This window comes from Chelonoidis abingdonii, chromosome 13 (assembly GCF_003597395.2).
Source record: "Chelonoidis abingdonii isolate Lonesome George chromosome 13, CheloAbing_2.0, whole genome shotgun sequence".
NCBI classification, from domain to species: domain Eukaryota; kingdom Metazoa; phylum Chordata; order Testudines; family Testudinidae; genus Chelonoidis; species Chelonoidis abingdonii.
In genome coordinates this window covers 18,465,926-18,490,283 of record NC_133781.1, presented here as the reverse complement: position 1 = coordinate 18,490,283, position 24,358 = coordinate 18,465,926, and the positions used below count along the sequence as shown (strand labels likewise).

At 43.4% G+C, this 24,358-nt stretch overlaps 2 protein-coding genes across 3 annotated transcripts; one reads left to right on the top strand and one right to left on the bottom strand.

The window, feature by feature from the left end:
• Positions 1-268: 268 nt before the first annotated feature.
• On the bottom strand, positions 269-5,507 carry ATP5PD (ATP synthase peripheral stalk subunit d). 2 transcript variants are annotated; one of them, XM_032792962.2, is made up of 6 exons: positions 5,424-5,507; positions 4,389-4,519; positions 3,351-3,447; positions 2,005-2,076; positions 681-743; positions 269-530 (listed from the first exon to the last, which is right to left on the bottom strand). In XM_032792962.2, the coding sequence occupies exons 2-6, from the start codon at positions 4,508-4,510 to the stop codon at positions 399-401; spliced, it is 486 nt and encodes a 161-aa protein (XP_032648853.1). In that variant the 5' UTR covers positions 4,511-4,519; positions 5,424-5,507; the 3' UTR covers positions 269-398. The 2 variants fall into 2 exon arrangements, with proteins under 2 accessions (XP_032648853.1, XP_032648854.1); XM_032792963.2 differs by lacking the exon at positions 5,424-5,507 and adding an exon at positions 5,078-5,155.
• A 201-nt stretch (positions 5,508-5,708) lies between these two features.
• Positions 5,709-19,343, top strand: KCTD2 (potassium channel tetramerization domain containing 2). The gene is made up of 6 exons (XM_032792961.1): positions 5,709-6,301; positions 10,057-10,165; positions 10,924-11,015; positions 12,131-12,226; positions 14,302-14,427; positions 15,550-19,343. Exons 1-6 carry the CDS (start codon positions 5,990-5,992, stop codon positions 15,577-15,579), a joined length of 765 nt encoding a protein of 254 aa, XP_032648852.1. The 5' UTR covers positions 5,709-5,989; the 3' UTR covers positions 15,580-19,343.
• The last annotated feature ends 5,015 nt before the right edge of the window (positions 19,344-24,358 follow it).

The following is a 24,358-nucleotide window of genomic DNA, read 5'->3' as shown; positions in this document are numbered from 1 at the left end:
TGTAATACAGAAAAATGCTGAAAGTTAAATTGGGATGGACATGTGTGTGGCTGCACTGTTATCTCAGTCACCCAAACAACCTTGGGTTTAACCCAAGCAAGAACAGGGAGAGTATTCTACAAACACTAAACCTTGGCTATCCTGCTTGGAAGACTCAATCCTGTCCTCCTTCAGGAACTATCCCCACCCTGTAAAGAGTGAAGAGCTTCCAATACCAATTGCCTGCTTATTTCACAGCATTCATCACCCACTAAAAAAAAACAAAAAAAACTCCTAGTGGATTTAATCTTTTAGTTTTGAGATCAAGACAAGACACTTTTCTTAAGCCCTGTACAATTACTTTATTTAAAAAGATTCTAGAGAATTAGACAGTCACCAGAAACTGCTTTCAGACAGATTTACAGGTCTTCAATAGGTTTGTGTGGCCAATATGGATATTTCTCCTTGTCCAGTTTGGTTTCAGGGAAGACCTCATTCAAGTCCTCAAATGTCATCTGATCAAATGGAATCATGGTTTTGAACTTCTCAAGCTTGAAGTGGGAGGAGAGACAAGAAAAGATTGAGTTCTTGCATACAACTGACTTTAAACTACACTAGATGTACAATTAGAAATTAAAACAAAGTTTCGTACCAAGCTGCCTTAAACATGAAATTCACAGGGTAGAACCCATCAAACCTACCTCTTTCTCATACTGGACAATACGGGATTTAGAGGCTTGCACATATTCAGCAGCACTTTTAGCCTGCAAGAGAACAAAAGATTTGGTGAGCACATTAATCCTAGATTGTTTCCTGTAGTGAAGCTGTGACTCTCATCCTATTTCAATTTAGAGGGAGTCCCCCTTCCCATCTTAGCTCTTCCTTAAAGAGACACTGACCTTAAAATAGCATTTGCTTTAAATAAAAACAGGTAAAAGTAATATCAAGCCCTATACCTGCCCCTGAGCCTCCTTGCAACTTTTGTGGGTTTCAATAACTGTTTTCTAATACAAGTTCTCTCTCCCCTGTTGCTACGTGAGATACAAGAGGGAAATTGACTAAGTGCATAGTCAGTTAAATCATTTCCCCAAAGTGCTTTCAAAAGCACAAAAGAAACTGAATAGATCGTTTTTTTACTACAACAGAAAGAAGTTCGTTATCTTAGGTGTTAATTGTAACAACTGCTAAGTGATTTTGCCTCCAAAGCCTGGAAAGATGGAGAGAGGTTTGAAGTTACCATTCCCTGCTGCACTGATCAGTTAGGAAGTGGATTCAACTCCTTTTTTGAAGAGATCGAAGGGAGAGTCTGAAGTCAGGTAAACTCTGTAAGCCATAGGCTTCAGCCTCTGCGGCTAAGTGTTACAAAAATGTCATGTAAGCCGCTTTGTTCAAACTTGTTTGGAACAGCGGATTTACAAGACTTTAGTGATCTAGAAGTTTTTAGGGAGACACATTCTGTAACAGGAAGCCACAAGGAGCTCTTGAGGTCGATAAATTCTCTGGCTAAAGACAACGTCAATGACCTGAGCACAACCTGTGGAGTTTGTTACACCCACCCTCCTCTGTTACACAGAGGAGGAATCCATAGAATAGAATAGAAGTTCCACTGTGCAATGCTCCATCTTGACCCCCGCAGTCTCCAAGAACGCCAACTCCACATTAAAAAGGAGTCAGGCCTATTTTATGCAACATCGGTGCATGCTCTGAGCTGCTGACAAGATACCAATATGCTCCTCAGTTGATCAGAGTTCGGTTGCCTTTGTTTTGCATGAATTTTAAGTTTATTGCACCAGAAGAACAAGCAGAACTGCAATCCAGTACCAGACTCTAAATCCCCAAGTGTGGTCCTGAATAGGTAGAGAGAACTATTCTTGCTCAAAAGCTGCCTATACGCACAAACCCAGACTTGCAGCTCCTGTACCTCAGCACAGTTACCCACCAGCAGACTCCAAGTCAGAATTATTCTATACCTCTTCAAAGATCAAAGAGAAACCATGTGGCAGGGAAGAGTTTTTAAATACTTACAGCTTCCTGTTCCTGGGCATTTATCTTGCCTGTTTGTGTGTCCACAGGCTCAGGAACCTTTAGTGCATTGTACTGTAAATTCAAAAAAAATAAATTCTAAATGTGTTGCCTCTCAATTCCATTAAAAGCCCTGCATGCTCGTAGAGTAAATATTTCCCCAATAGGCAGACTAGTGCTCTTTGGTCTCCCCAAAAACACTCTCGGACCCTTCCAAGTGAACCGGCTTCCTGCACTAGGTCACCAATCAAGTCAACTTGATGCCAGCTTCACAAATAGCACTGGTTGGTTCTCATATGTACACAACATACTCAGCACTACACTATCACCAGGATGTTCGTAGTCTTGTACAGAGCCAAAACATGCTGTATGGAAGCATTAACAATCTAATCCCAAAGGGTTACTATCTTGTCCCACAAAGCAAGTCAAGTTATACAGATGAAAAACTGGATGACCTGAATTCCTCCAAAGGTCAGTGAGCACAGGGCCAGGAGCCAAGAACTGCTACATTCTAATTCCAGCTCGGACACCAACCCCCTATGTGATCCTGGGCAAATCACTAGTTATTTGCCCAATGCCCATTTATTTAAAAAGATTAACATCCACTTTATGGGATTAATCTTATTACCACACCACTTCGGGCTGTTAACAGTGCTTTTTGTTTCCTGCCCTTCAGTGGCAAGGGTTGAAGGGATGCTTGAACACTCTCTCCTCAGAGAACACAGAGTTATTTCTTAAGCCATCACACCTCATTGAGTAGTTTATTTGCAAAATTTTACTCCAGTAGGCTTCTGGGCCAGGTCCTTGGCTACAGCCAAGGAGAACACAGCACAGATCAGAATCTGATAGAGGCATACAAAAGAGGCCTTTTCACTCCTGATACCAGAGCAGCTGCACGCAGGCAAGTATCAGAGCATACGTTACGCTGCTCTAAATTATGCAGACTACTAAAAGTCTCAAGAGGCTTATACGGCAGTTGGGAATCAGCAGAGAATAGGAAAGCTCTAACCATATACTCTTATCCTCAGGCTATACACCTACAGCCAGGAAAACCTATGCAGCCTGTAAAAGAAAAAGCATTAGCTTTATGCCACTAGAGGATCCCCCACCTCTAAAATGACCCTTTCTGTTTTTAGTTATGCCAGCTTTTAGGCCGCTTTGTGCTAGCAGTGTGATGCAAAGCAGTTGCATATCACAGCACAGGATTTGGGCCAATACCTCCTAATAATCTCACCTAGCAGCCTGCTAGAGGAAAAGTTCACATTTCTGTGTCTTGTGCATCAGATATTAGCAGCCTCCACTTGGATTTCAAAACAGCAGCAACATCCAATCGAGGATGAGAATCTCACCTTCTTTTCAAACTCATCCACCATGCCAGCCTTAGCAACTGCAGTCTTGTAATAAACCCAATCAATAGCTGGGGGCTTCTCAGGCAAGGAGGTCAACCTGTACAGGTGGAGCAGAACAGCTGATAGAACAACCCACAGTAATTTCAGAGAGCTCCCTGTTTCACACCAGACAACTGTGCAGTATCCACTGCCCCACCCATCATCAGGCCCCAGAGTAGCAACTACGTTAATTTTAGTCGCAAATATTTTCACTCACCATTAAGACAGAAATGGCAATAAAGCAGCCACACAAAATTCTACATCCCTTCTTTTTTTTTTTGGGTGGATGGACAAGTTTTCTCATTTTTTTTCATCATGAACACTGGTAGGAGCCAGCAAGGAGAGTTTGTGAATGGGACAGGTAGTTTTCATTACAGTTTTGCAAGGCTGACAAAGGATTTAAAAAAAAAAAAAAAAAAAGATAGATAATAAGCAATAGTATTTTAGCTGTGTCTACACTAGAGAACCTGTGCTGGCACAGCCCCCAGTGTAGACACAATGTACACAAACAAAATAAGGTTTTTGTCCAGTGCAGGAACACCACCTCCGCCAGCGATGCCAGCAATGCTGACAAAAGCCATCTTCTGTCAGCATAAATGTATCTACACTGAGGGTTTTGTCACCCTAACTATGTCACTGGGGGGTGTATATTTTTCCTCACACCTGATCAACATAGCAATGCAGGTATCAATTTTAAGTGAAGGCCAAATCTTAGCTGCATGTGTAACCTCTCTCAGGACTCCCTCTAACATTATAGCTACTGTAGCACCTTGGAGAAGATCAAGAAAGAACAAAATTTGGCTGTTAAAGTCTACTTTTTAAAAAAAAAAAATCGTGAAGAATTAAGACTTACTTTAACATCCTTATGGCAGGCGCACAGTTATGAGAATGGCACTTCAAACTATTTTTACATTGGTTTACACATGGACTACCAGTGCTGAATTGCTCATGCCACCGTCTTCTCACCAGAGCAACCTTTTCACACTGAAATATACTCACTTGGCTGAAAGGGCATCACTGCGTGTTTTCAGGGCATTAAACATAGCTCTCTGATTGGGAGGCACTCTCTCTGCAAATGCCATCCAGTCAATCGCTTTCAGAGCGGCTCTGCGACCTGCCATTTTTGTGTTCTAGAAAAATTAAAGAGCAGAGAAACTTAAATTTGAAGAGGGATATAGAAGAACAGGTAAGTTTATCATCATCATCAATGTAAAAGTCTGGGCATTTCATCAACTGAAACATCACTTCAGCTCTCTCTTTGCTGCTATTTCACTCATTCTATTGATTCCCACCAAGAGAAATGCTTATAACAACACTTCACATTTCTTACATTGCTGAGAAGAGAGAAGAACTTTACAAGCAATAACTGAGCACCAAAATACTTCGCTTAGCTAGATGAGATATACAGAGCTCATTTCAACAGGACGCAAATGCATTCATCCCTGGGGTGGAACATGGCAGCACACAGCAACACTATCAAACTGTTTAAGACAAAGTCAAGGCTACTCCACCCAGTTACTGGAATTATAACCACCAATGTGTAGTTACTTCGCCACAGCCAGGCTCCCGATAGCATCCTGCTCTTGCTGTGTGAACTTTGATTGTTATCACTACATTGATTTAACAGAATTATCATATAGCTCGAGGGCTGGAAGGGGCCACGACAGAGCAGTCCAGCCCCCTCTCACCTGAAAGGCAGCACCACAAAGCCACCACTAACACTAAGCGGGGACATCATCGGAGGTTTGACTCGGGGGAGAAAGTGCTCCTCGACTCACCCCCGCCCCTCCAGGCACGAGCCCCCCATAACCCGGCACAGCTCAGGGGAGCTGACGGGATCCGAGCGCCGGCTGCGAGGATACACCCCCTCCCCCACCTGCTAGCGGACTTCAGGGACCCGGCGCGCCTCACTGCTCCCCTTCCCAGCCCAGCCCAGCCCGAGACACCGCCCTGCTGTCCAAAGTCCCCCTACCCCAGACACACAGCCCCGCCCACGCCGGGGTCTCCATCCCAACCCACCCGGGTTGGTCTCACCTTCAGCGACCGCCGCCACCACCCTCCCGCTGATCACCCTCCGGAAACCCAGTCCTGCGCCAACCAATCATAGCCCGGTGCCCCCGGAAGGACTCAATCGCACTCTCCGCCCACCCCTTAGGCAACCCGGAAGTGATTCTCAACGGTTCTTTTAACACAAATACAATTTCAAAAAATCTTCCCCTTCCTTTTACTCTTCATTTCAAACACCAGCCTTCAAAATTCCGGGTTTTCCAGGGGCATGTCCCCTACTCACTTCCGGTTGCTCCGGAAATAAATATTCCGCTCTTTCTCGGGAGTTGCTTATTATATTGAATTCCTGTGTTTTTCTTTACCGTCTTGCGCCTAGGGATTCCCCCCGTTAACTCAGATTAGCCGTTGAGTTGTGTGCGTCACGTGAGGAATTTGGTGTGACTGGGAGGTTGGTGATGACCCGGAAGTTAAGTCCGGCTCTTCCTGGGAGGAGGAGCACAGCTGTGAGGGAAGCGATGGCTGCCGGGCGCCGGACCCAGCTCTCCCCCCAGCGCTGAGCGAGGGTGGCCGCCTCCACGAAGTGACGGTCCAGGATGGCGGAGCTGATGGCGGCGGGGGATGGGCCGCCCCGGGGCCGCACGCCCAGCCCGGTGCTGGGGGGCATCCCCGTTCCTCCCGGGCCGCCGAGCCCCCGCCTGCCTGGGCCTGCCTGTTCCGGAGGGGGGCTGTCCCCACGTAGCTCCGAGCCGTCCGTCCCGGACAGGCCTGGCTCCGGTTCCAAGTGGGTCCGGCTCAATGTGGGCGGCACATACTTCGTGAGCACCCGGCAAACCCTGTGTCGGGAGCCCAAGTCCTTCCTATGCCGCCTCTGCTGCCAGGACGGGCCCGAGCTGAGCTCGGACAAGGTGAGGGGCTGCGCGGGGCGGGCAACGGGCGCTATAGAAACCGCCGACGCCGTGCACACTCCTGTGGAGACCACAGTCCCGATCGCACCCTCACGGAAACTTCATCCCTTCTCCCCGCACCGACTAAGCTGCCCCCTGCTAGAGAGACAAAAAGGTCAGTGCCCTCCCCCCCCTCCCCCAAGCAATAGCAGGAGTGCAGCGTTCACATATATACAAAACTCACTTAACTCGTGTGAGTCATAACCACCATCCGAAAATAGCGGGAGGCAACGAGTCCCTTCAGCCTCTAACGCCCTCTCCATTTACAGCAGGCTCCTCTCACACACGCACCAATCTAGGTTTTGTGCTACTTCTGCTGGTAGGAGGGGACCCAGTTCTGATCAGACAACTTGAGGGGGTTGAAGTTGGGGGCATTCATTCATCCAGCATAAACACCAACCATACCCCTCTCATCCAGATCATCTGCTGTGAGCATAAATCTTTTCTCTGTTACTTAAGACTATAAGAACGGCCATACCAGGTCAGACCAAAGGTCCATCTAGCCCAGTATCTGTCTACTAACAATGGCCAATGCCAGGTGCCTCAGAGAGAGTGAACTCAATAGGCAATGATTAAGTGATCTCTCTCCTGCCATCCATCTCCATCCTCTGAGAAACAGAGGCTAGGGACACCATTCTTTACCCATCCTGGCTAATAGCCATTTATGAACTTAACCACCATGAATTTATCCAGTTCTTTTTTTAAACACTGTTATGTTCTTAGCCTTCACAACCTCCTCAGGTAAGGAGTTCCACACATTGACTGTGCACTGCGTGAAGAAGAACTTCCTTTTATTTGTTTTAAATCTGCTGCCTATTAATTTCATTTGGTGACTCCTAGTTCTTGTATTATAGGACTAAAAAGTAACTTTTCCTTATCCACTTTCTCCACATCACTCATGATTTTATATATCTCTATCATATCCCCCCTTAGTCTCCTCTTTTCCAAGCCGAAGAGTCCTAACCTCTTTACCTTTCCTCATATGGGACCCTCTCCAAACCCCTAATCATTTTAGTTGCCCTTTTCTGAACCTTTTCTAGTGCCAGTATATCTTTTTTGAGGTGAGGAGACCACATCTGTACGCAGTATTCGAGATATGGGCGTACCATGGATTTCTATAAGGGCAATAAGATAGTCTCCGTTTTATCCTCTATCCCTCTTTTAATGATTCCTAACATCCTGTTTGCTTTTTTGACCGCCTCTGCACACTATGTGGACGTCTTCAGAGAACTATCCACGATGACTCCAAGATCTTTTTCCTGAATCGTTGTAGCTAAATTAGCCCCTATCATATTATATGTATAGTTGAGCTTTTTGTTTCCCACACCCACGTATACTCAGCACAGATAAGTATCAGATGCCCCACATCCTTTAGGCTTCACCTAAACAATGACTTATTTATGAGGACTAATGTGTTTGGGGAAGTCCTCAACTGTAAAACACTTGTCTGTTCTCTAGATTTAAGTATTTAGTAACCTTTCTCAGCCTAGGAATATATTTGTCATTTCTCCTTTTCTTTATATTCTTCTGTGGCTTGCTTTAATACTTACTAAGTATATTAGTATAGGCTATTTACTTTGATTTGTGGCTTTGAAAACTCGGATTTCAACCTCCTACCCGTACTGGGAATTTCACAAATAAATCAATATGTTGGTAACTGCAATCTTTTTCTGTAATATTCATTATATAATTATCACAAAACACAACAGAGAGATTAGATACATAATTAAACAAACACTCCTTCCTTCAACTACAAGATTAATCAGGAGTTAAAATTCCTGCCTGTCAAATAATTTGTTTATTAAGGTATTTATAATAGCTCCCATTACCTTAGTATCTCAGTACAGAGTAAGAAGGGGCTTCAGGGGTGGGGGGGAGGGGAATTCTTTATTCTGCTGTAAATCAGACTGCCCCAATCTCAGTAGTACCAAATTTACTCAATGAACAAAATAAGCTGAATCATATCTATGGTGTTTAAAAGAGCACTTTGACCTACTTGTAATGATCATGAACATTGCTGTATCAAAGTGTATTTCTAAAAGGTCTGTGTTGTTCTGCGTCAACACATTAAACTTGGTTCATAGAATATCAGGGTTGGAAGGGACCTCAGGAGGCCATCTAGTCCAACCCCCTGCTCAAAGCAGGACCAATTCCCAACTAAATCATATGTGGGAAATAAATGTTTTTTCTTATACCTGTTAATTATTGATAAATTTACAATTTTGTGCACTGTGAAAGGCCCTACATAGATCTAACTTGTTATTGCAATGTTGATTTTAAGAAGTGGAAAAATAAGGAGCTGCTCTAAGTATCTGATGCATAGTTTGGAAATCAATGTGTTGTCTAGAGGAGATGCAAACCATTAATAATTTGCAGTGAGGCCTGGGTTGCGTGTGTCTTATTTTTCTTTAATTCCTCAGAAGCATTATTTTGTTTTTTGATTGAAAAAGTCACAGAAACAAAAAGCAGACTGACCTAAAAAGATTGCAGTTTTTGTTGGAGCAATAATGTTTGTCCCTGTTGTCACAGTGCTAAGTGAGTGCTAAGGTGACCTATATTTTTATTTATTTTGATTTATAGGAAAAAACATTTGTCCCTTAAGGTGCCTAGGTTTCAGGTCTGCCTGCATGGATCCAGTTATAGGATTTGAGGCTTAGTTCATAAACAGCCAAAAATATTTTTAAAATGTCAATATCAATAAATGTTAGAACCACCAAGACAAACAGTTACCTTATTGTAACCCTCCCCACAACCCTACTAATTGTTTATTGCTTCCATTATCACATTATGTCTAAATATTGGGCCCACTCCAGCAAATCCTCATAAGAGTAGGCCCCATTGACTTCCTTGAAATAGAGTTCGCAAGATTATGTTCTAAAGTTGTAATATATTCAGGTAACAGACTACCTTATTTGTCTGTAAAATACTGTAGAAGTGATATTAATTTTAAACCTCATCAGTAGCATTTGGTGCATTAGGAGCAGATATTTGTGCCAGTAGTTGCATTTAAGAGATGAACTGGTACATACAGACATGCTGAATCCAGCATGGTATATAAAGATAGAGATTTGAAATAAAGATTAACAAGGACTGTATCTATGGAAACGTGATTGAGAGAGAGAAATGAGTAAAATGTGAAATCTGTATCTTGAGTGATAAGCTGAGATTTGGACTATGTGCAAGGAAGTTTTGTTCTAAAGATGCATTTTATGGAACAAGAGACATTTTAGAGTAGTTAAATTTTAGAGCTGATGCTAATTTGCATCGTCGAGATTGGCCTTAGTGTAATTTTCAGATAAATTAAGAAGGAGTTTAGGAGTTTGGCATTTACATATAAACAGAAGATTTTTAAACAAAATTTGGAGTTGCCTCTTCTTTTTACATGAAAGAGAGCCCAGTTCCTGTGATCAGGATGATCTATTTCATGCTATTACTCCCACACACCAACTTCTCTGGTGCACTTTAACCATCCCCTTAACAGATACTCATGCTGGGTCAGAAGTTGCAGAAAGAAAATTAGTGTAAACAGGCTCACTTGCCATACATTCCCCAACCCAAACACTACTCAACATTACAAACATGGGCCTGCCTACGCTACAGAAATTTTGCAAAGTTTTCTCATCATTGCTAACACCAATACAGCTTCAAGGGGGTTAGTAATTTTAGAGTCCCCGTGAAGGGGGGCATCTAGCTTGACTACCATGTGTGTTTCACAGGATGAGACAGGGGCATATCTCATCGACAGGGATCCCACTTATTTTGGTCCGATCCTGAACTACCTCCGACATGGAAAACTCATAATAAACAAGGAGCTGGCAGAAGAAGGTAAGGAAAACTTATGGCAGAGCAAACAGCTGTAAATGCCCCATTGGCACGGTTTGACTTGCCAGTCATTACTTAGAGCTAGTCTGGGTGTGGAGGCTTCCTAATGCATTAACATGGTGCCTTGTGTGTAAGCTCCATTTTGCAATAATACTGTCTTTTCTTTTAGATTCCCACAAAGGACGCTCATGAATAATATGAAGCAGATATATACTGGAAGCAGAGACCTCTAGATCATAATGCAGGCTATCCTAGTTATGCTCAACTCATTGGCTTTGAACAGCAAATTGTAGTTTCTGAGAGAGGAGATAGAGAGAAAATGATCTTTCCTGTTCTCTTTTCAAAAACTGCAGTCCTGTATATCCAGAGACGTAAATGGCTTTTTTGTAATATACTGAGATGATGAAACAGATTGATCTGAGATGGCTAAACCTATTTTGCCAAAATCCTCCAATAAAAGAGTAGTATTTCCCTATTACAGCCTGGTGGGTTTCTATAATCCTAGAGAAGGGGGAGTATGCTTCTGTTAGATGATGTATGCTTTCACATAAGGAGGTTATGGCCATCTGAGCAGAGGATTTTCTTCCAGACTCAGGTCAATACCACCATCCATTCTGGATCCATTTATTGTACCACATACAGGCTAGATTGCAAATATAAAGTTAACTACAAATTGATACCATGCACTTTTGATAAAATTGTGCTTATTCTGTTTTCTATTGACTAACAGAATTTCTTCCTCTGCTTTTGGATTTTTGTAGGGGTACTGGAAGAAGCTGAGTTTTACAATATTGCATCCCTGGTGCGTCTGGTGAAGGAGCGGATACGGGACAATGAGAACAGAACCTCTCAAGTAATGCATGTTAAAACTTAAGTAGAAAAACTCAGTCAGCAGGATTCAGTCATTAATAAAAATGTGACGGAGGGACAGTGTGCTGCAGGGTGACACACAGGACAGCAGACTTGGTGTCTAGTTTCTCAAGTAGTTGGGTGTCCCTGCTTTCTGATTGATCCGACATATGATTGAGAGTGCACATCCTTCACGGCTACTGGCATGGGCTCTCAAATCTACTCCCTGATATTTGGAGGTAGAGGTCAGGAGCAATTGAATAGAAGGGGGCTGGAAATGGGGTCAGTTTTGAAACAAGGTGTGAAAATGAGGACTCAAGGCAATAGATGGGACTTTGAGTTTCAAAAAGCAGATTAGCTAGCTGACCTACAAAAAGATCTTATGAGTACATGGGCCATGCATCCCATTTAGAAAATGGGAGTTGCTTTACTATGTTTTATTACATTTGCAATTAATAAAAGTGCAGTGATACTATTTTGGCAGAAAACGTTAGGTTGCATAAACAGTTTGGGTGAGTGCCCAGTGTAGTCTATTTCCCTTTCCTTGGTGTGGGATGTTACCAGAATTGTGGGTCACTCTTTCCCTATAGTCAACCCTAAGAAAGGGAACTTGGGTGATTTTCTCTCTCATTATATTTACAAAATGAGATCTATGGATATGCTTTTCTTGTCCTTCCCAGACAATTTTAATATTTCTGTCAAATATAAGCCTTCTCAGACCAGCATCTTCTCTCAGTATTTCTTTACTGCAATTCTTTTTGCTGCTGCTGAACTGTTTTTAATTTGTAGAATCAATACTAGACAAGTAAAATTTTCAAAACACACCTGGAGGTCTTGGGCTCCTGTCATTTACATGCTTTTGATAGTGTCACCTCAAAATCCTCATGACCCTCAGCAAGAAAAAAAACACTATATAATGTAGACTAGCTTGGGAAAGTCTATGCAACTTAGACTTCCTCCTCTTTTATAATCCTCAAGGCACAAAATAGATCAGGTTTCCCTACAGGAAGACACTAAAGCCTCAGCTGTATTTCTTTGTCTGAAAGCAACCACCACTAAGCCAACTCCCTCTCCTGATTTTAAAATTCCTGCTTTGCTTTTTTCCCCTTGGTGCTTTAGGGACCTGTGAAACATGTGTACAGAGTTCTGCAGTGCCAAGAGGAAGAGCTCACACAGATGGTGTCCACTATGTCTGATGGATGGAAATTTGAACAGGTACTGTTGCCAATGATTGCCATTCCTATATCCAAAGAAAGAGATTCCCCCTGTGGGAACAGCATATGGAATGAGTTTAGATTCTGTTTAACTACCCCTCTCACGACTCCTTCCTGCTGGCGGCGGGGAGTCTGTATCCAGAATCAGTCCACCTTATATGGAATAACTGGCAGGGGAACAACAGTAGCTTACTGAACCCATAACCAGAAATAATGTTTCCTTGAGATCTTTTGAATCCTTGTCGGACTCTTGAGAAATTCTTCTCTCCTCCCACATTTTCCTGGCCCCACTGTGGAGCTTTTATCCAAGGAGAATGAATGAGATCCAGGAGAAGTGAAAACTACTTTCTTCAGAGCCCAGCAGCACAACCCCTTCACAAAGAAGTGTTGTGACATGAGAAATACCTTGCCCTGCAAATGCAAAACATGCTGCATTTACAACACAAGTTCCCTGGACATGTTTCAAGGGAGTTGCCGAGGGTATAAATCAGCCACAACTTTGGTATCAGAAGTCTCAAACTGTTCTTGTGTGGATATACAAAGAACTTAAGCCATCATGATAGTTCCTGAACTGTGACAGAGATAGATCTGCAATATCTGTTTGCAATGAAATACGACAACACCAAATGGCTCATAGGACTAATAGGACAGAGCCTTCACTTCTAGATCTATTCAAATCCAGCCCAGTTTAGTAGTGACAAAAATCTGTGACTGTCTGCTACCTGGCAGTCACCAATGTGAAATCAATGTGATGGTTCAGTGTCCATTTTCCAATGAACAAATGTCCATATCACATTTGGCACTATTTACTCTTTGTTAGCAGTCTTAATACAGACATCAAGGATTGACCAGGGTGAGGAATTCAATTCCCCTGTTATCCTGACAGGTTCTCTCTATGGCTATATCTATGCTATGAGCTAAGGATGTGATTTCTCAGCTCATGTACGCGTACTCCACTAGCTCAATGAGAGCTAGTGCGAGTATAAATAGCAGTGTAGTTGAGGGAGGGCAGATAGCCGCTAAATATCTTTCCTAATTAACATGGATTCTGTGTATCCACAGTGACTTGTGGTCTGAAGTGCAGCTGTTTATGTTCATTATAGTTTAGACAGTCAAGTGGTAAAATACAAAGGGAAAACACAGTCCACTGACATCCTAAAACCAAGTCTTTTGTCCTCAGTAGTGAATCAATGGAACCATTAAAGCTCATTCATTGTACAAGCCATTTCCATTATTATAGCTTGGCTAATCCTCCTTCAGACCCACAGAACAATGGATATGATTATTATATTCAGGGGACAGGGAGCTGCATCTATCCCTTGTTGTTATAAGTGTGAGGTTCTCTTTTCTAAAATCCTTTGGGCAGAACTAGTGTAGCCATTCAGATACACACAAGATTCATACTGTGTTTCTTCAGGGTGTAAAATCCAAGACTAGTCTGAAGAGCAGGGCTGAGAAATACAAATTACTGCTATGCTGTTTACTCCAGGCTGTCACTTTAATGTAATAATTATAAAAGAATTGTGCTAGTTTGCCAGGTGTGCTTTAGTTGTTGGAATATGCTGCCCTACCTTTGTGACAAAGAAATTGCCTGTCCAGTGTTTCTGCATCAAAAAGTAAGAAGCTGTATTCCTAGAATTTTGTTAAACAGGTGTATCGTCTAGACTGAGTGACTCCTTCTGTAGAGCCCACATTGCCGAGCATATCTAGTCTCTGAAGTATTTGGCTAAGGTTTAACATTTTGTATCACAAAATATGATCAATATTTTCAGTGTTTTCATTAATTGGAAAATGCATCACAGCTTTCCATGTTACCCTTTCAGTCAATTTTCCCTGAGTTCAGCCACCACCAGGGGGCTCTGTAGCACTGCCAGTCGTGGACCAAGAATATGCGTACTATTTGACAGGAAAGCTTATAACACAAGTTAATACCCCAGAGATTTTTGTCCTGTTGAAATTTTAATTCTGATTGGGTTCAACCAGCCACACACAAGACAATAACAAGGACAGAGTAAAGTCCATTGGCTATTGCTGCATTAATCCTTACATCCTTTCGGTTATTTTCCTGTTCTTCAGCTAATCAGCATTGGATCTTCCTATAACTATGGGAATGAAGACCAGGCAGAATTCCTCTGTGTCGTCTCAAGGGAGCTCAATAACTCTACTAATGGCATTGTCATCGAACCTAGTGAGAAGGCAAAGGTGAGAAGCTTGGTTAAGAGAGTTGTCTTAAATGTCCCTGTACACAGAAAAAAATTCCTCTGTGCTCTAACGATGCCATGAGATTGATGATAGTAATTGCACATGCTTATTCTCTTCCACTCTTCCCTCCAACCCCACATCCTCCAGTGAGATTTGCAGTTTTACTAGATGACATTACAGCAAATCTATCCAGATCCAAAGCTCTTCGTAGATTTCACATTGAGCCACAGATATATGGGAAAAAGTGATGAACCTTTTTTAAAAAAAAAAGGTGTAAGAAGGAAAGAAGAAAGGGTTAGCACAACTAGGAAGACTGAAGCAGATCATATTTCCTAGCTGACAGCCATTGCAGGGAGTGAAGGAGGTTGGTTGGTTGTTTTCCTTTAATCAACCTTTGATCAGGATCTGAAAAATATGAAACTATCCTTCTGAATTTCCTGCGTGCAACTGACCTGTCTCTAGAAGAGGCTTTATCATCTCTTATCTCCATTTTCTCTAAAGGGTCTGAGGGAGGCTCATAGGTTTTAACGGTCTTGAGTACAGACCTTGGAACTAGGGACTCCACTCCTAACTCTGCCATACACACGCTGTGTGTGGCCTTGGGCAGGTCATTTAAAATCTGTGCCTCCATTTTCCCAGCTGTAAAATGGTTATAATGCTTACCTCACAGAGGTGACTAGGATTAGCATCTTAACATTTGTGAACTACAATATATACTTTTAAAATCCTTCTACAGTTCATGCTGCTGAATCTGAGTGGGTGAGGTATCTGGGTAGAAAAATGGAAAGAACTGTATTATGGACCAAGACTATGCATCTTTAAACATGCACAGATCACAGCCTCAAACAGTAAAAGATTTTGTCAAGATGCAGCAGAATGTTATGCCTTGTGGTGACCAAAAGCCAAGTGTTTTTAGCACAGGCCTGTCTTTTCCAAGGAAATAAGTCATTCGTAAGAGTTATGTAAAAACCAGCAGCCATTCCTGATGATTCTTTGTACATTTCCCTCCTCCATCAATTTTTCCTTCCCCTACTGACACAAATAGCATTTTTCGAAACATGAGAACTAATATCCAAATTTGTCCAAGTTCAGCCTTTATTATACTGGTCCTTCTCTTTTCAGATTCTTCAGGAGCGAGGATCCAGAATGTGATCCACGTATCTGGTTCTGTTGTACTCCAAGATGTCAAAAGGGCAATCTAGCTGGGCAGAGCGTTTCTTCGCAGTTCAGCCTTGCTCTTGTATAGTAACCGAGCTAACGCAAAGCAAAGCTGAGCCTGTCCTGCCAACAGAGAATAATTCTGGTCAAAACCAAAGGCTTCCCCCTAATCCCAGAAAACAAAGGAAAGAAGAGACTCTTCCAGTCGGATAGTCCCTTTTTCAAATGTTTGTTTTTGTTTTCTTGGCCGGCGCTGTATTGAATTTTTTCAACACTGGCTGGGCCAGATTCCAGTCAGAGCCTTTGGGAGGGTTGCTCAGGTCCATGACCCCATGTAGTCAGCACAACCTCCAGTGGGATGGAGTAGTGAAAGAGGATTTGTATTAGAGCTGTGCCATTTTGTGTGCCCAGGTTTATCAAGTAGAGAGACCCTGCAGCGTTTCTCCCCACCAGTTGGCCCCACGCAAATCAGATGAAGAGCGTTTAGAAGTGAGTGACAAAAACAAGAACTGTCTTTTATACTGAAACTTTTTTCATTCTTGCTTTATATTTGGTATTTGTCAGGTTCCTGAGAGCTGAGTTAGATACAAAATAATCCTAGTGGGGAGAGCAGTTGTGTTTCTGTCTAATATGGGCCTTGGGAGGGATCTGCTGCTGGCACTATTATATATGGGCTCTTGGCATATCCCAAAGCCCATTGATCTTCATACATTTTTAAAAATCTACATTGTCCCATCCTAGTGAGAGAGTAAATGGTTCTGTCCTTTATTCTCTCCAGGTTGGATGAAAGTGGTGTCCGGGATCTTGTCCTGCTTCCCCTCCAGTCCCTTGCCACAGCTTTATCTTATCCTGGCATAATGTTATTTGATTTACCCAGGTTAGGGACTTGTTGCTGCCACGTTCAGCTTTGCCTTGTTTGTCTCCAGCAGCATGGACTCCCTTGATCTCCTGCTGTCTTCTCCCAGCAGGAGGAGTTAGGGGAGGCTTTATTTTGTACTGTAGCAAGCAGGTAGGTTTGTTTTAAATCCATGGGATAGTTTGGGGAGGAGAGCCCCTATTTACATATGGCAGTTCCACATCTGCAGCCTGCTCATTACCCCGCCTTCAGTAGGTCAGCCTGAAGTACCAAGGGGCATTGCAGAGACTTTGGGGCGGGGGCTTGGTGAAAGTTGCCAAAGTGTTGTAATGTTTCTTGTTCAAAGTGATGTGTCTACTTTTGTGACTTTTTTTGGAATGCCTTGAATGGACGTGCAAATGTTCGTTTGTGCCTCTCTCTTTAATTCTAATCTTAGCCAAACTGGTCTCACTGGTCCCTTCAATGAATCAGTGCCATCCCTAGGCAGTGACATGTCCCTACTATCTGGTAAATGGAATTTCGTAGGAGTTTGCTGCATGTTTTTCCCTTTGTCCTGGCTTTGTCCTTTGTAGCCCAGTGCTCTGGCACCTGGGCTTTTGAGTTGAGCCCCAAACTGCTGTTGAACCAAAGTTCCAGGTACATTGGAATTCACTGGCATTGGCAAGGCCATAGTGAACGGTCCTGGAGTAGGTCATGAGCACAGAATTCCTTGTTTGAATTGATGAGTGTGGGATTCTCCCTGAAGCAATTGGGCTCACTGTGGTCTTGTCAGTGTTTTGTGCACGGGGAAGTTCCCCATCCTGTCTCCTTGTTGACTTGGGGCAGAGGGCTGTGACCAGTGGTTTCTGTGGGTATGGATGACCTTTTCAGTGAACAAGGTGCAGTAAAGAAGTTCAGAGGGATACCCCACACACACACTCTCCAGTCCAGCTTTTCCCCACACTGCTGTCAGCATACCTTCTCCAGTGGGGTCTTCGCCTCTTTCTCAGGAAGGAAGGTTGATTATCTGTAGTAGCTAGTCTTGGTAACAGACTGTGCCAAATGTCCGAACTCATTGTGTCAGTTTTGGGCTGCTGAAATTCAGTTGGTGTGGCACCATACTCAATAATCCAGCTTTCCTAGTTCCCCAATTTTCCCTGTCTGTCATGTGATGAAATGGTGTGGGTGTGATTGGACTGGATGCCTTGGCTGGGCCCAAATAACACTGTGATGTGTACATACAGCTCTTATCTATGGGTATTTTGTAGCCCCAGCCATTGTCAGTTTGTGGTCACAACTGAGAAATAAAAAAATGCATATACAGTTTAGCAGCATAAAAGCCACATATCACACTAGCCTTTACACCACCGTCTATCTTTTCCCCCCAGGAAGAAAGGGAAGTTGGGAATTAGTCAAGAAAGATCAGACTAACAATAACAGGAGTCAGAGTAGCAGCCATGTTAGTCTGTATCCGCAAAAAGAACAAGAGTATTAGTCTCTAAGGTGCCACAAGTACTCCTATTCTAATAACAGGAATAACTTTGCCGCCCTGTCAGACTCAGTCAATACAAGCCTAACTGACTTGCTTTTCAAGCTGGCGGGCACAAAGCAGTGCTAGGTTTGCTTGGAGGGCGATGTTTTAATCCAGTACAATTTGAATTGACAGAATGATACCTCATTGCTTTTTTTGGGTCATCAAAAACACCATGCCTCATGAAGCCCATTTGAGGAGTGCCTGCTGTCAGAATCGGTTTGAAAAATAATACTGCTCTACCTTCTCCACACCAGAGGGAACGGCTCCAGTAAAACAAACCAGAAGAAGAACCTGGTAGTTACAACAGGCCAAGACCAGTTCAGTGTGTCCTGTATAAATTGCAATGGATTGAACATTTCTGCCAGATATCTGGGGAACAGACTATAGAATTTAAATCCTATTCTCTCCCTAACTTCCTCCTCCAGTGAGAATTGTTAGAGCTTGTCAGTGGATTTAATGCCCCACTGGAACCTAATTGCCTTTTCTTCTTCTTAAAATTCAATAGAATGAGTGATCTAGAAAATGATTCCTGTCATTTGCATCCTCACTGGATCTCAAGTTCTTTGGTGATAAGAAGGGACTGTTATAGTCTTCTGGAAGGCTATGGACTCCTGTAGGTACAAAGACTTGCAATCCATCAAGAGCAGGATGCTTTCCTAGATCACCTAGCTGGGAGTTTCTCCTCTTTACTGTCTGTGATAGGTCACCTTTAGCCCTGTGAAAGTCTGAAGAACTGGTCTCACTTAGTCTCCACGTTCCATACAAGTTGCATCACTGCACGGCTGGAGACGGGGCTTTTTGTTCCATTTCCTTTAGCTCAGTCGCAATTATTTCTTCAAACTAAAACGGGGGGAGGGGTGTCGCATCAAATCAGTCCTGTTGACGCTAGAGAGCAGTATATTTTGGTGAGTGGGAGCAGGCAAGCAGTGGTAGGAGGTCTGATAGATAGCTGTGGGGTTTTGTATCTCTTGGGAAGGTTCACTTTAAAGCATTAGCACTGGGAACTGATAGCAAGTTTTATCTAAATTTCCCAGTGGCCTAAATTGTTCCATTATGGGGAGACTGGAATTAACCTTCTCTGACAGTGTCTTTGTTTCTGCACATTTTTAAATCAATCTTCTCAGGGGTGACTGGTCTGAGGGGAAGTGGGGGTGGGGGGGTTAGCCACAGGGGTGGGGGCACAGCTCCTCAGACCTCTGCAGCTTGGCCATGGGCTCCTCCTCCTCAGGTTTTGCCTGCAAACCCAGAGGTTTTGTACAGTTTATCACATGTCAGTGCCCTTTGCTACTGTTTCTCTTTGTTTACTAAATGTGTTTGAATAATGATTCAGATGCTGTGATTAATTTTTTTCCAATAAAGATTCTGAAATGGGTTGGAAGTTTGAACTAATGTCCTGTGTCCTGCTGCTTTGTTTGTATTGACTTTTCAACTGCGCTGTCGTCTTTTCATATAACTTTTTGAACACCTGTTTTACTCCACTGCCTAAACCTTGGGAGGAAGGATGCTTTGGTGTAAACTCACAGGACACAGCTGTAAAGATTACAGGCGAGTCTCATCTTACACGGGGGTTCCGTTCCGTGGTTAACGCGTAAAGTGAAAACCACGTATAGTCAAAATTACATGGAGTTGAATAGCAGGTGGAATTCCCTGCACTACAGGTACAGTATTAAAATTATTTTGTTTTTTTTGGTTTTTGCCGACCGCATAAAGCTGAAATCACACGTTAAATGCGCGTAAGATGTGACAGACCTGTACAAGGTAAAAGCATTTGTCCATTGACAAAACCCTCAAACACCACCACGTCTTATACCTCTGTACATCATGAAGCACAAAAGACAAAAGCTCCGCCCCCCCATGAAGTGGTGATCTGCAAGTGTCCATTTGGAAAGACATTGTACGGCAGTGTTTAACAGTAAAAACGGTCTTCATTACTTCTAGAAGGTATTTTAAATAATTATATTACCCCAATCATAATGCACCCAGCATTTTCCTTATTTGTCTCTTAAGCAGGATTGATGGATTAGCAGAGATTCAATTTGTTTCCTTTTTACAGGGATTAATTTTCAGAAAGGCTTGGAACACAGAGGCACCAACAGATGAACAATTGGATGGAGGAGAGAGCAGGGAAAGAACTAAATAAGTTTTAAAAAATTCAGTCTGCCTGTAATAAGTCTGAAAGCCAAGCAATGGTTCGAGCATTGGTCTGCTAAACCCAGGGTTGTGAGTTCAATCCTTGAGGGGGCCACTTAGGGAGCTGGGGAAAAAATCAGTACTTGGTCCTGTTAGTGAAGGCAGGGGGCTAGACTCAATGACCTTTCAGGGTCCCTTCCAGTTCTGAGATAGGTAGATCTCCATATATTAAAAGAAATGTCTAAATTTTGGAGCCAAGCTGTTGCTGCCTCGTACATCTGTTCCTGATGCTAATCTGGCTCCCTGCTTAGCACGAATACCTCTGCTCTGGTGACAGCCTACCTCCAAGAGCAAGGCACTATCCCCTTTTTTCCTTTCATGGCTTTTGCTTCAGGAGATCAGCATGTAGCAGTTCGAGGCCATCTTAAAACTTCTGTCGATTGTCATCCTTGTGCTGGGATCTCAAAGTACTAATGTAAAATAAGCCTCCCATCAGTACCAGGCCAGAGAAGTGATTTGCTCAAGATCACGCAGGAAATCAGCAAAGCTGGGAAAAGAAACTAGGAACAAGGAACTGCTAGGCTCCTGCTCTAACCACAAAACTATACTTCTTAAGGTCCATTTCTGAGCATGGGTGTAATCTGCCACCAACTCTGTTCCTTCAGTTGGCAAAGCCTTGACCACAGTAGGGACTCTCCCAGAGTTTGCCTCCACTGGTACCTGTTTGGAGCCTTAGTGGGAGGATGATTACTGGAGTTTTGAACGCTTACCTACCTGTCTAATCACCGTAACATTAGCTGCATCTATCAGGTCATCTATGCTGGGGTTCTGGTTATGAAGATCTCTTTAAACTAGACATCTTAAATTATTTATTTAGATTATGGTCCAGAAGCTGTTGGCAAAATGAACTCAAAAGCTTTTCCCAAGCCCCTGACCTGTCTCAGAAGGTGACAGACCACAGCTAGTAACAGTTTCAGGTTCAAAATGCCAACTGCTTTGGCAGAATAGGAAGTCGGGTTGTGTTAGGGGGACCAGACAGTAAATGTGAAAAATTGGGATGGGGATGGGGGGGTAATAGGAGCCTATATAAGAAAAAGACCCAAAAATCAGGACATCTGGTCATCCTAGGTTGTGTTTGCATGTACATTCATTATATGCAGCATTGCTGTGTCAGTCCCAAGATGAGAGTGTCTGTTGATGAGAGACACAAGCTTTCAAGCTACCTGCAGAAGAGCTCTGTGTATGCTCAAAAACTTGTGTCTCTCACCACTAGAAGTTGGCCCAATGAAAGATGTTACCTCATCCACCTTGTCTCTGTACATTGATTCACATTCGCAACAGAGCAAGTCGTGTAAGCAGTAATTCAAAATAGGAAGTCCATTTATAACTGCACCTCCGTTGCTCAGCTTTTATTCTCTTAACCTGCACCTATAAAACTGTCCAAGCTTTTACAGATTCTGACCTGTGTGAGTACAGTATCAAAAAACTAGTTCAGAATCTTTGTCAGCCAGGTAGATGGTTTTCCACAACTAACTGTTTAATACTCCAGCATCAGACTGAAAATACATGGTCCCTAGGCAGGTTGCTGTGGAGACCACAACTCAGTGGAATCTGGGGATGCAATCTGTCCCTTGTACTATTAACTATTCTCAAACCTGAGCTATTCCAAATATTTCTTTTTCTGTTTTCAAGTCATTTCTTTGCTTCCCCCCCAGCAGCCATATTACAAGATCTATTGTGAGCTACTTTTAACCACGAGATCAAAGTAAACCCATGTGAAAAAAACCTGCTCTTACTACTTCTGCATGGGCATAGGTTACAAAGTTCAGCTCTGAAGTTTCCTAACATTCAGAAGTGTTCGGATCCAGTGCAGTAGGGGAGGTAGAATACCAGAGCGGCCATACTGAGTCAGACCAAAAGTCCATCTAGCCCAGTATCCTTCTTCAGACAGTGTCCAATGCCAGGTGCCCCAGAAGGAATGAACAGAACAGATAATCATCAAGTGATCCACCCCATCGCCCTTTCCCAGCTTCTGGCAAACGCAAGCTAGGGACACCCATCCCTGTCCATCCTGGCTAATAGCCATTTATGAACCTATTATCCAAGAACATATCTAGTTCTTTTTTTAATCCTGGAGGAGGGAGTATAGTTGGGTTGCAGATTTGCAACATAGCTGGCCTCCAGTTACAGTCTGGAGCTGTGCCCAAGAACTTTTAACAAGCAGAACTCGTCAGAAAGGAACACTGCCAGTCTAGTGTGTCCACTCCCTGTGCAGCTCCTCTGAGGTTCATTCTAGCTCCCTTCTTCTAAGGAACCAGCAGACTACAATTCAGCCTTTCCAGTGGATCACACTGTGTGATGGCATCATAATTGGAATGTTGAGTGTTTGGTTTATGATGTCATGCAGAAGACTTAGCTGTCCCATGAAGGGCTGCCTACTGGAAGGGAGTCCTCAGGGGGAGCTGCTAAAGGGCCAGGGAGAACAAAAACCAACCAGTGACTTGGCATTGGAAGCAGCGCCAGGCTCTGAGTGGCAACTGTCAGGGAATATCCTTTGGTACTGCCATGTAACTGCTTCCTCATTGGCATAGGGAGGCATGAGTGACCTCATATCCAAATAGATCAGGTGAGGATGGGGCATTTGACCGAGTCTGGCTTTGCAATAGAATGATCACTGACCCAGAATTGGTAGGCCCATAAAATCCATTCACTTTGTAAGTCTTTGGATTGGTCACCACCTACCACCCACTGGAATATTCTACAGGGAATTGCCATATTTTTAAATACATTAAATCTTGTTAATAACATGATGAACTATCATCTTCTACAGGCGTTTTTTGCCATGTAAAGAGAACAGCCCAAATTCAGCCCTGCCATAAGCCAGTCACCGATGATTGCAGTGGGAGATGAGCTCATTTAGTCCAAAATTCATTTAGTCCTGAAAAACAGTTCTTCCCTGAGAGTCTTTCAGCCCAATCAATCTGAGTATCTCAGCTGAATGAGGAGGGTTGTCCCTTGTCCTCTCCAAGGTAGCCTGGTTGTGGTTCTTCAAGCTTTCCAAAGGGACATATGGTCTCTGCACCTGCTCAACTGTGCTAGAGAACAGTCCACACCTGGGTTAGGGTCTTGCATTTCCTCATGTTCCCCTTGCTCTGATCCCTTGTGTCTTTTTGGTGGGCTGCCAATATCTCAAAAAGATAGACATGTAGTGGTCAACCTCTACGTGGTGCTACTGGGAAAAACTCCAGCTATGACTGTTCACGCTGCTCGTCATGTCTCTGGTCCTGTTATTGTGACCATCCTTCTCCTAGCTAAGAAGGATTCAACATTAGGCGTTCTTGTACTATTCTCTCACTATTATCACACAGCCATAGAGTATGCTGTCCCCACAGGTCCTCCAAGCTAGGAAGCAAGCAAAGACCCACGCAGGCAGATTGATCCACAGAAAGGAACTGCTCAGGCAGAAGTGTGTCTGCCTAGATACAGAGCAGTGCATCTATGGACAGAGTAGGACATGGGACCTAGGACTCCTGACTTTTATTCCCAGCTCATATGGCTACACTGCGATAAAAAAATCCACGACACTAAGTTTCAGTGCCCAGGTCAGCCGATGCAGGCTCAAGGGGTTCAGGTTATAAAGTAGCAATGTTGACTTTCAGGTTTGGGTTGGAGCCTGGGCTCTGAGACCCTCCCCCCTCACATGGTCTCAAAGCCTGGGCTCCGGCCCAAACATCTACACTGTTATTTTACAGCCTTCCAGCCTGAGCCCTGCAAGCCTGTTAGCTGTCACCTAAATGGAAGCGCCGGCCCTGCCTACAGGGGTGCTGGAACAATTTGTATAGTGGGGGTTCTGAGAGCCATTGAACCAAACTGTAAACCCCAGTATATGATGGAAACCACTTCCAGCCAGGGAGCGTGGCAGAACCCCCAGCACCTGTTACCTATGGATGTTATGGATTCTCCATCAATTGAGGTCTGCCAGTCTGGATTGGATGGCTTCTCACTGATATGCCTGAGTTCCACCAGAAGTTCTGATCTCCTGCATCATCCAGGCCACGCTAAAAAATCAGAATGGTCCCTTCTTGCCTTAAAAATCTATTAATGATCTCTCACATGAGAATATCTAGCTTAATAAAAATGTTACAAATCTATTAATCACTTTTCACAGAGTGTCTTGAAGGTGAGTACAAGTAAACCTGTGTCTGTTCCATGTTTCCCAGAGCCCAAGATACCAGCATCTGTGAGGCAGCATCCCAGCTGAGGCTTCTGTCACC

Excerpts from the sequence above, each read along its gene's own strand:
- ATP5PD (XM_032792962.2), bottom strand. The coding sequence starts at position 4,510 with ATGGCAGGTCGCAGAGCCGCTCTGAAAGCGATTGACTGGATGGCATTT. Across the intron at positions 3,448-4,388 it reads AGTGATGCCCTTTCAGCCAA|GTTGACCTCCTTGCCTGAGA; the intron begins GTGAGTATATTT and ends CCACCTGTACAG. Across the intron at positions 744-2,004 it reads ATGCCCAGGAACAGGAAGCT|GCTAAAAGTGCTGCTGAATA; the intron begins GTAAGTATTTAA and ends GTTCTCTTGCAG.
- KCTD2 (XM_032792961.1), top strand. The coding sequence starts at position 5,990 with ATGGCGGAGCTGATGGCGGCGGGGGATGGGCCGCCCCGGGGCCGCACG. Across the intron at positions 6,302-10,056 it reads CCGAGCTGAGCTCGGACAAG|GATGAGACAGGGGCATATCT; the intron begins GTGAGGGGCTGC and ends TGTGTTTCACAG. Across the intron at positions 11,016-12,130 it reads ATGAGAACAGAACCTCTCAA|GGACCTGTGAAACATGTGTA; the intron begins GTAATGCATGTT and ends TTGGTGCTTTAG.